Source organism: Chelon labrosus (assembly GCF_963514085.1).
Source record: "Chelon labrosus genome assembly, chromosome: 20".
NCBI lineage: Eukaryota > Metazoa > Chordata > Actinopteri > Mugiliformes > Mugilidae > Chelon > Chelon labrosus.
The window spans coordinates 20,772,887-20,783,688 of record NC_140353.1 but is presented as its reverse complement, the minus strand read 5'-3'; the positions used below and the strand labels follow the sequence as shown (position 1 = coordinate 20,783,688).

At 40.4% G+C, this 10,802-nt stretch overlaps 1 protein-coding gene across 1 annotated transcript; it reads left to right on the top strand.

The window, feature by feature from the left end:
- Positions 1–5,388: 5,388 nt before the first annotated feature.
- pcare1 (photoreceptor cilium actin regulator 1) lies at positions 5,389–9,728 on the top strand (the record flags this gene model as incomplete). The annotated part of the gene is made up of 2 exons (XM_084568776.1): positions 5,389–8,747; positions 9,594–9,728. 2 exons carry the CDS (start codon positions 5,389–5,391, stop codon positions 9,715–9,717), a joined length of 3,483 nt encoding a protein of 1,160 aa, XP_084424902.1. The 3' UTR covers positions 9,718–9,728.
- Between the last annotated feature and the right edge of the window lie 1,074 nt (positions 9,729–10,802).

Genomic DNA, 10,802 nt, shown 5'->3' with positions numbered 1-10,802 from the left:
ATGGTGATTGGAATCCTTTTGGTCGTTGAAGATGTGAAGGAGCCCCCTCCAGTTTCCTTCAACGATGTTGCCATCGTCATCAAGAAAAAGATTGTCATGCGTCATCTGGGTAATGTACCCAACGCTTTTGTGAACCTGATGGGCCTGCTGTACATGCTGAACCTCGACTATCCAAAAGACTTGAAATATACTTTTGAGGTGATTCAGCGCCTGTTCATGGGAATCGGGTCCGAGAAGTGCACTCCCAGGGTCCACTCTCTAAAGAATAAACTGCTCAGTTAGAGGGATGGCTCAGGAGGATGTTTCTGCATGTGGCCCTGAGGAAGTGTTCTCATTTTTTTGCCATTTGTCCATTGCACTATGTAGTAAGAGGAAAAGAAATATAAAGCCCTTCTGTGGGTGACAACAGTTTTTTATGTTTTCATGTTCTAACAGATCTCTATTGCTCTCTGTGGAGGAAATGTCTCTTGCAAACACTAATTTGTATTTTATGTTGTAGAGCAAACATGAACAGAGTGGAGATTTCAGTAATGTTTGAACAAATGAATGTTAATTTTCTGGCTGACATTTGAGCAAGTTTCTCAGAGAGATACAATTTTGTATGTATATCTTGCTTCATTTTACTGCAACAATGCTGAACACTCACTTAAAATGGATCAAGATGTGGATGTTGATCAAGTCACTTAGAGAGTTTTTATGTTTTTTTTCCCCTCAAAGGAAGGATGCTCGCGGGACACAGTGTAATTTCAGTTTTTGACCAGCCCTGAAAGAGTTGGAAGACTATGGATGTTTAAGAGGGTGTGAAAGCTTTTTTTGTCTGCATGTCCCAGAGGAAGAATTCTCATTTTTTCCCACTATTTAGTAAGAGGAGATGAAATGTATCGCCCTTCTGTGGACCACACCACCTTGTTTTCATGTTCTGACTTATTTCTGTTTGGAAGAACACTAATCCATGTGATGTTACAGAGAAATTGTCAAGAGAGTGGACATTTCAGTTATGTTTGAATGTTTTCATTTTCAACATTTTGAGCAAGTTTCTCAGATATACTTTTTGTTTTGTTTTTTACGAGTCTCTTTCTGCAATTTACTGCAGCAACTCTGAACATTCACTCAGAATGGACTCAGTTGAACTCGGAGAGTTATTGTTTTTCCCCAAAGGAAGGGTGCTCTTCTTTTTATGTATTATATTATTTATGTGTGGGACAGTGTAATTTCAGTTTGTGAGCAGCCCCAAGCAAAAGTGTGTTAGAGGGTGTAAAGGCTATTTTTTTAACATGTCCCAAGGAAGATCTTTTTTTCACGTCTCGACGTCCATTGACTATTATTTTGAAGCAAGGCTGGTTGAAGTTGGACTTGTTGGGGTTTTAATAAAGGTCCTTATTGAACTGTCTTTTCAATGCAGCAGTGATGACTTGGGGCCAAATCTACGTCTCAAAACACTTTTATTCTCATTGACCAGTTGAGCCAGAAGCAAACACTGTTCCTCTGTCCAGTTGGGTTTCCTACTTCATTTCTTCTCCATTGCTGTTTGGTTTGTGGAAGATTTGAACACCAACCAACACTGCTTCTTCTAGGCCGGTTAGCAATCACAGAAATTGATGACAGCTGAGCCATTTTACCCTCGTTAATACCAAATGGATGAAAAATGACCAGCATGGTAAATGAATGAAAGCAAATAAATAGAACTATCAGCATGTGAATACTGTGCAAGTGGGAGTTTTTACACATTTTGTAGGATAATTTGTAAAGTATAGCTTACTATTTATTTATTTTTATGTAAAATATTATTTATGATTACACAGTCTTCATAGAGATTAGATTCTATTATAAAGTCTATTGATTTGACGGTCCATTCTGGGCCCATTATCACCAAAAGTGTATTTTTATCTAGCTCTTAGGATCAACCAATCACACCTCTTGAAATGATGACTCATACCTAGCAACTGGGTCAACCACACCTCCTCACTAAGATAAGAGTTTCTGTCCATTCCTTGCTCAGAGTTCTCTGAGAATTTTCTGGAATCACTCCTAAGCTAAGACTCCTAGCTAGGAATTTTTAGGCTAAGTTAGGAGCTCTCTGAGAGGATTCTCAGAATCTTTAGGAATACGGACCCAAAAAAATGCAATGTAACTAAATCGGCAAAAAAATCAGGAAAAGACAACATTTCTGGAGCATGGTGACAACAGTAGGATAACAACGTGAAAGAAGGAGACAACTGCAAAGAGAAAGAAAAGAATGCAAGAATGTAAAAATGCTTCCTGCTGGAGTCCATGAGAACACTTCAGCAGAAGTTTAGAATCAAGCTTCCTGAGATTGCAGTTTCTTACTGCAAATTTTGCAAAAAGCGCCATTTCTGGATTGTTAAACCAACAATCAAGGAAAGAGACACATGTCTTTGCAAAATACATGCAAATCTCCAGTTTATGGCAGACAGACAATGAGAAATGAGTGCATGTACAGCTAGTGCCCTGGCTGCAAGGACAAGAAAACTGCCGACCTCTGTGAATGGTGAAGCATGGTTGAGGAGATTAGAGAAGACTAAAAAAGATGGAACAAAAGATGTATGAATGACGAGACGATCTGACTAATGGGGAAATATGCTTTTGGGAGCAATGGGAAAACACAATGCAAGCACAACGCTGTTTGAAACGTGCAAAAATATTTCCGATTTGTTATGTGACCATGGCAGAGTAAATTGGACACTGGCGGGCTGCCATATCGATGACCCAACTGCATTTCCGCCAGACTCATTGGCGTTTTCGTTTAATTAATACTGTGCGCTACACTGTACCTATTTTGAATTTTTTTTTACAACTCTCACAGTCCCATGGACCACTTTATGGAGCGGCTGGCATGGCAACTGGTGATGGCCATTATGTCACATCCTGTTAGTGTCAAATAAATAACTAAAACAAAACTTATCCAAAAAATTGACACTTGAAGATGCATTAACATTGTTTTAACCACTTAAAATGAAAGAAACCATCCTTGAACAAAATTTACTTGATGTGTATTTTAGTTTGGCCCATGTCCCATCCGTGAACATGGAGGAGGTGGAGCTTTTGACCAATACTACAGCCAGTCACCTCTTCTTGCTTTGGCTTCACTTTTGATTAGCAGTTCTGCTGTCCATAGCTATACAGTCTATGGCCACGACCCATCAGCTCTCTGGGCTCATCTCAACACATTGCTACCCTACCTCAAAGCACTGTACCCAACCACAGTGCATGACATCAGGGATGCGCCAACTACCCAGTGCAGGTCCAAGAAAAACTTTTTTCTTGAGCAAAATTCCCTTTCAGATTGGATTCAAAAGGATCACATGAAGCTTTCTGGAGGCGGGACATAGAAAAGCCCAGCTGATGGGATTAGTGCAGCTGTTCAACGGCAGGCTGACTCAATAGTGGCAAAAGGCATTGATCTTCCAAATGGAAGAGTGCTGTAGTGTGAAGCTGATGTATGTCACTGAGAAGGAGATTGAGGTGATGGACAGTCTCCTTCCTGATGGTGTGCAGTCTAGCAGAGGTACAATGCAGATACATCAGGTAAATTTCATCATATCCAGATTGTTGTAAAACATTATGTTTATTCATGTTTAGTTTGTGAAATCTGAACACCAGACATGTATTCCTCTAGATTGTTTCTGCAAGACCAGGAGACATATCTAAGCTGCTTTGGGCCAGAGCCCCAGCTTTGCAGATGTTTTGGTCCCAGGACAGTAGACATTGAACTAACAGGTGTTACTGAGACTTCTGCATCCACAAGCACACCTGTCACCACAGCTCAGCCCATTGGCATCATACAGGAAGTTGGCCCTGACAGCTGTGTTTTGGTAAAAAACATGAATCGTATTGGAAAACCTTTTTTTTTTTTTTTTTTTTCTGGCAAATGAGAGACTAAATGGTCTGGTACCAACCTGTAAATATTCTTAGACTGGTCCCAGAGCCTTAACCAGTAACAAACCGGCACATGATGTTGGATCCCACAATTTGGGCAGAAATATGCTCTGCTCTTGACCATGAAGGACAGAGGAAAGCATCTATATGCAAGTTTCACAGTTCGTCTATAAGTTTAAAGCACTAATTTTAGAAAGATCAATGAATGTTAATGTTAGTTTCCATTTCAACATATACCATTTCAAAATGCTTGTAGGTTTCAGCACACAGAGTGCAGGAAAGGAGCAAGTTTCTACCATCTGATTAGATGTGCACTTTTTAAAAAAAAATAAGTTAGGTTTCAAAATTGATGTTGTTTTGTGCCATGGATAATAAAAGCAAATATTGTTCAGCAATGCTCTGTGTCACATGTAATTTACAACACGCGCTGTTTTTTTCCAACACATAATGTAATCCTCATCACAACACATATTTTACATAAAAATCATAATAATAACACAGTCACACGAATAATATTTAGGAGTTTAGGGAGAAAAATCATGCAATGGAAAACTGATGATGACTGGGCCATGTAAGAACTTGATTGAAAGACTTCAGTAAAACAGTTAAAAAGTGTTTGTCATCCAAACAATGAAATTTTAACTTTTATTTTTCTTTGTAATTGGTGTTATTTTCATGTCAGAGTTCAACAGAAAGGCAACACAAGGAATATTCTAACCTTTTCATAATGTCAGTGTCTACCACAAAGTGGCAGAGGCAGTTCAAGGTATTTCAAAGCTCACCTCACTGGTCCAGTAAACTGATGCTAGATATAGAAGTTACAGTAAAAGAAGATCACTTAATCACCAAAAATAACTGACTGACTTATAATAGCACTACAGTAGAATCCATAGCATAGTGCTAAATCATCAAGCTGCAATAGAATAGAAACAGTGGTGATGATTTACGATATAGCTAAAAATACAAAAACACTTTTATTTGTAGTAAGATTTATTTTCTTTTACTGTCCTGCCCAGGAGCTAAATAGAGAGATATTGTTTTGCAGGCTATACAAAGCCACCTGTGGCCAGTCCTTATTACGCAAATAAGCTTAAAGTCTTACAAGTAGGTGAGTTTTACATGCGCTAACGTGACATATGTGCAGGCTGAGAAGTTCACTGAAAGCCACACTAATCCTCTCAGCAGCTTGTCCTTTGTAAGGTACAGGAGGGTGTATTTTAGAGCACGCTACAAGGAAAAACTGAATAAAGATGAACAACGATCTGTGGATTTATTTTGCATAGCGGTGACAAGTGGAAGCAATTTATACAATGGAAGCCGTATTTTGCCTTGGCAGCCTCTTTGTGGAAAGGGATCTTATCAGACTCAACAACCTCAGCCATCTGAAAATGATAGATACAGCAGGTGGCTAAGGACTTTGCCTGTTCTCTACATCATTCGTTGCACTGCCTGCATCGCCGTGTTGCTGTCTTTTATTTAAAAGCATCCAAAATGGGCTGCTCACCATCCAAAGGTAATAATTTTGTAACTCTGGGTACCATGAGGAAGGGCAGAATGCTACCCGCTCCACCTCAAGAAAGCCCCAGAGATCCACAGTGTGAGGACAGAGAGACTCATAATTCAGATGGATCAACAAATGTAGATACAAAGGAGAAAATGGCAGTTGGACAAACCCAGGTATTTCCAAAAGAGCCACAAATGACGCCACAAAAAAGGAGATCTGTGACTGAGCAAGTGAACGTGGAAGCAGTTAACATCGATAAATCGGGGAATCAAGGAATGGACACCAGCACAGTACCACAAAGGAAAGAGAAAAACAATGACAAGCAGGATTTATCAGAGAAAAAGTCGAGCAGAAAACCAAGGAAAAATCCCAAAAGTGCAAAAGTTCTTAAAAAGAAAGAAAAGGATAAGGGCAAACTACCTCCAGAGCAGAAAGTGGACTTTCCGGAACCCTTGGTAAAAGCTCATCAAGCAGCTTATGCCTTTTTGAATCCCAGCATAAACAAATATGACGTTCTACTTGGACTTTTAGAACAAGCAACCCAAACTCAGGTTTCTGCGCAGCCTATGGTCTCCTTCATGGCTCTACGCTATGAGGAAATAATTCGGGGACTGGAAGAGATGGTAGACGAGGGTGAAAAAGTTTTAAAAGAAAATGGCGAACATCTTGCTTGGCCAAGCCAAATGAAAAATCTCTCATCCTCTACACCTCTGAAATCTGACTCTGCTAATATTGAGCCCCCACCGGATTTGCTGCAGCAACTACTTCAGTACACAACACAGAGAATGCGAAATGTGAGCCAGACAGTTGGAGCAATTGGGGACTCTGCTTTGGAGGAGGCAGTGGAATACTTTGCCTCAACCTCTGAGCTTTTAGAGGAGAAACTCAAAGTCAAGCGTGCAGTAGAGTCTAGGTTAATGCATCTTTTAACTCGTATTGAAATGGCCTCGTTGCGCAAGCCTGGGCCAGAGGATTCTGCTCTCTTCAGTGAGGACAGCGGAATTGGGGCTGAGAGTGAATCCCTTGCTGGATCTGAAAGACGCCACAGACGAGAGAGTTGTGAGTCCACTGGGACAAACAGAACTACTCCTGTAAGTCTTAGATCTATGGACATTAGACACGGAATGTCAAGGAACAAGATTGTGAGTCAAATAAGTCCAAGTGTTTCCCTCACCTCACTAAATTCAATAGGTTCCACATGTACTATAATGGCTAATGACCAAAGAGACTCATTGCTAGGATCAGTCTCCTTGGATGATGGAGAAGATGATGACAATGATGATGACGAAGAGGAAAGAAGTAGGGGTGATGTTCAGGTAGTGTTTAGAAAGCGTTCAAATTCTTCACCAGTAAACCGTGAACAACCTCCACGTCGCCTGCCACCAAAACGCATCGAGAATCCTCAAAATATAGAAATGACTCTCAAAATGAAAAATGCAATAAGTGGGAGGATACAATTTGTCTCAACAAAGCAGTCTAGTGTAAAACCAAAAGTACCAAGCAGTCCAAAAAACGTCAGACGTGAGTGGACGGATGAGGAAGTGCGATCTCCAAAGAGGCCACAAACAGCAGCACCTGTTCGGAAGGCAGTAGTGAAAAAGGCACCAGTGTCTCGACGTTCCAGGTCGGAGGAATCCTTGAGGAGCAAAGGTGAAGATCCTACTCTGCGTGAACTTGAAAGAACACAGAAGGATTTAAATCAGAGATTCCAGAGAATGGGTAAAGGCAAACCAGGCGGAAACATGAGGACTGCTCCACTTAAACAAAATCAAGGAACGTCACCAGCACAGTCTCCAGCAATTAGCTGCAGACATCCCTCCTTAGAGAAAAACAGCAATGCCCAACCATGTAAAGACCAAGCACACCTTAATAAGTGCAACAATAAAAAACAGGAGGTAAGCAGTAAAGCAGAAGAGGACCAGAAAGACAAGAAACCATCAAAGGGTCCAATAAAAGCCACCCCACCGCCTAGCCCTCCTTCATCACCACGGCCATCATCTGGCCTTCATAGAGGCAGGAATTCAGTCAGAAAATTGATCGATACTTTCAGTCAAGGAATAGAGGAGCTAGATGGTCCTAAAGTTCTGGGACCTCTCAAAGGTGTACGGGCGTATGGTGTTCCAGTGTTACCAGGTTTAGGAAATGTAGAAGCTGTGCTTAGTGCTGGAAAAACTAGTTGTAAGGCTGATTCGTCTGAGAAAACTGATTATTTAGATCTGGATAATCTTCCTCCACCTCCACTTGAAGTATTAATGGACAATTCTTTTGAAAGTGTTGAAAGCATTTCAAGTGGTGCAGCAGTAGACGGGACAACAAAAGTAGGCAAGTCACCTGTGTTAAAGAGGGCAGTGGTATCACAGCGACTGAGGGCCTCAGTTCAGTCGGTGACAGTGCTGCCAAGCAAAGGAGGCTATCCACAAGCTTCCAAGGTTATTTCCCCTGCTGCCACAGATCAGCATGACACATGCCCTCTATCAAAGGTCAGCCAACAAGATGTTCAACCAGGGACAGACCCGGAATTGCAAAAGGTTTCCTCATACCAGCAAGCCAGAAAGATCATACACCTAAGACACTCTCCAGACTGTCAGTCATCGAGATCATCAACAAGTTTTGTTGCAACATCTGCCAGTCAAGCTGAATCAACAGAGCAACAGCATAATGGCAACATTTCAGTGCCTGGACTTAACACAACTGCGTCTACAGTGCCTCCTTCTTCAGTAGTCACTAGCCAACCACCTGCCACCCCACCTGTGTCTAGGGGGCGAGCATTACCTTCCACACCTTCTACACCAAGCAGCTTACATCGAAGACTTCCCAGTCCTCAGAGTTTCAGAAAGCAACCTTCTCCACCCTCTTCAGCAAACTCCCCTGTTAACAGGACACTTTCTACACCACCAGCTGTTCAGAGGAGACTCCCCAGCCCACCTGTTGCAAAGCAAAGCATTGTAAACTCAAACCCAGTCTCCTCATATCCTTTCAAAGCACCATCTCCACCGGCCTCACCAAAGGTACAACGATGGTCAAGGGAGAACAGCAATGAAGACTCATCCAGTGCTCGAAAGATCAGCAATGTACGCTCAGTATTCTGCCCCGTGTCTCCATCCATGTTTGAGGCCCAGCCTTGTTCAGTTCCCCAGCCTCCTCAAGCATGGACCTCAAACAGAGTCTCATTTCTCTCACGTACTTGGGGGAATCGTGGAAGGCTTCCTGTGTCTATCCAAGGACCTCGGCCGTTCATTCGACGTAGCCATTCAGACCGAAGACCAAGTCTAAGTCTGCCACCACGAACACAAGGCATCTCAGTGGCTGAGACTTGTGGGAGTGAGCCAGCAATATGTTCAAAGGGGTAAGATTTTATAATGTTTTTGGATATTTCTTTTGCATGTAACACATCCTAAAACTTAAAAATATGACCTCTTTTGTGAATTCTTCTTTGCTAATGCAATTCTGGGGAAAATTTGCTAATATGATACGTAAGTTGGAACTAACTTTACGGATAATGTAAAATGGGGTTTGTTGCTATAGTTGATGAGTATCATATGGTAGCATATATGCAATAGGTTTCTGAGTTTCTATCTTTATTCATTCAAATGAACATTACAGGCCATTTAAAGAAAATTATAAACAATACTTCCAGAAAGTAAGGTGGCCCATAAGTATTGCTGTCACCAGCTCAAGGTGATGTTTATGGGTTCTCTCAAAAATGGCACAAAACACACCAAAATAAGAAGAAATACAGTCACAGAATAGGCTGTGTCTCAGATAAGCAAATGTACTTGTTTGAAACACAATAATTTGTATATCATTCATCCACATTAATAAGTTATGAATTGCTAGGACAAGTTCAAGTTTGATCACTTGTTTTGTAGTAGTGTAATAAGGATTAAAAAGAGGATGCCATTTTTATATAAGGAGATACCAAAAAAAATAAATGAACCAAATGAATCTCTCTGCACTGATTCCTACCCTCTAGTCTAGTACGTACTTATCCTGCTATTGCTATAATGAATTCTAAATCATTGCTGATATTAGATGAAGTGTTTGTTGCACCTACAGTTTGGCCTTGCACGATTTATTCCATGGTAACGAGTAGCAAGCTAAACTCAGCACCATTCCTGTTTATAACTGACTCAAACTTACTTGGCCCACTTCCCTTATTGCTAATGACAACATTTGGCATTTTTTCTTGTAGGCTGGATGATGAGCCAACCAGGGACGATGAATTATGGGGAAGCCAATCAGACCTCAGAGCTACAACACGCTCTGCATCACACCCGGACCTGTGTGTGGTTGGACAGGCCTTGCACAGGGACTAAAATGGCCAGCGCAGGGCTAGTAGGATTATGGATTAGCGGGCCTTACCGAGGATTTAAGGTGGTGTTGTTTATTCCACCGGGAAGAGTGGGAGAGCTAATTATATCCACTCTGCTGTCGCAACACACCTTGATATTGTTATGTATATTTAAGTGCGTTCCAATTATTATTTTTTTGAGTATTTATCTTTTAATTCAGTGTCTGTGTATAAAAATGCTCTTGAGTTACATGTTTACAATCATCACCGCTTCCTTATGCAATTAAAGTGCTGCATAAGGTTACACAGGGTTCAGTTTATAAGGTTACATCATCAAAATTCAAATATTGTGTATGGTCGTTTTCTGCAAGTTATTTTCATCAGTTGTTTCATTTTTACAGTTTGTTTATTAATAAAAAAGACGCATACAATTATTACATCTCTTTATTTCATATCAAAAATAACTAATAATACCACCTACAGGAATTCATTTTAAAATCTCTTGAGTGTACAGTAAGGTATTAACTATATATCCTCATGTGGTTAGTACTTAAACACAGTTGTTATGGCCTTAAAGCTAACATCTGTATGTTTTATTTTTTAAATTTTCACAATTTAAAATAACAAAAGGCAAAGATCACCATATAGTATTATGTGCAGGGAGAGGCAGAATGGGCTTATCTGAAGCCTCCACTTTAAAAAAAATTAAAAAATGTCACAACAGAAGGCAAACTCAACATGCTCAACAATTTAACTGCGTAATAAGTTAGTAATAAAATACATCAGTGGGAATTAAACAAATGCGATGCCGATATATTAACAGATATAAAGATTATTAAAGATTAACTGCTGTTGAAACGTATGGGGCATTAAAATCAGAAGACTGACAAGTACCTGTGTGCGTACCTCTGAATTTACTTCATGTAAATAAAAAGGCATACTTTAAAGTATGAAATAGAGAAGCTAATGAAGGGTGTGATCAGTTTGTAATCGTAATGTGTGCACAGTAAAACTAATTACAAGAAAAAAAGAAAAGAATTATAAGAAAAGAGCTTGTAATTGTCAGGTCAAGATCTCAAAAAGGCCTTGGTTGTTATCAGTTGTTGCTAT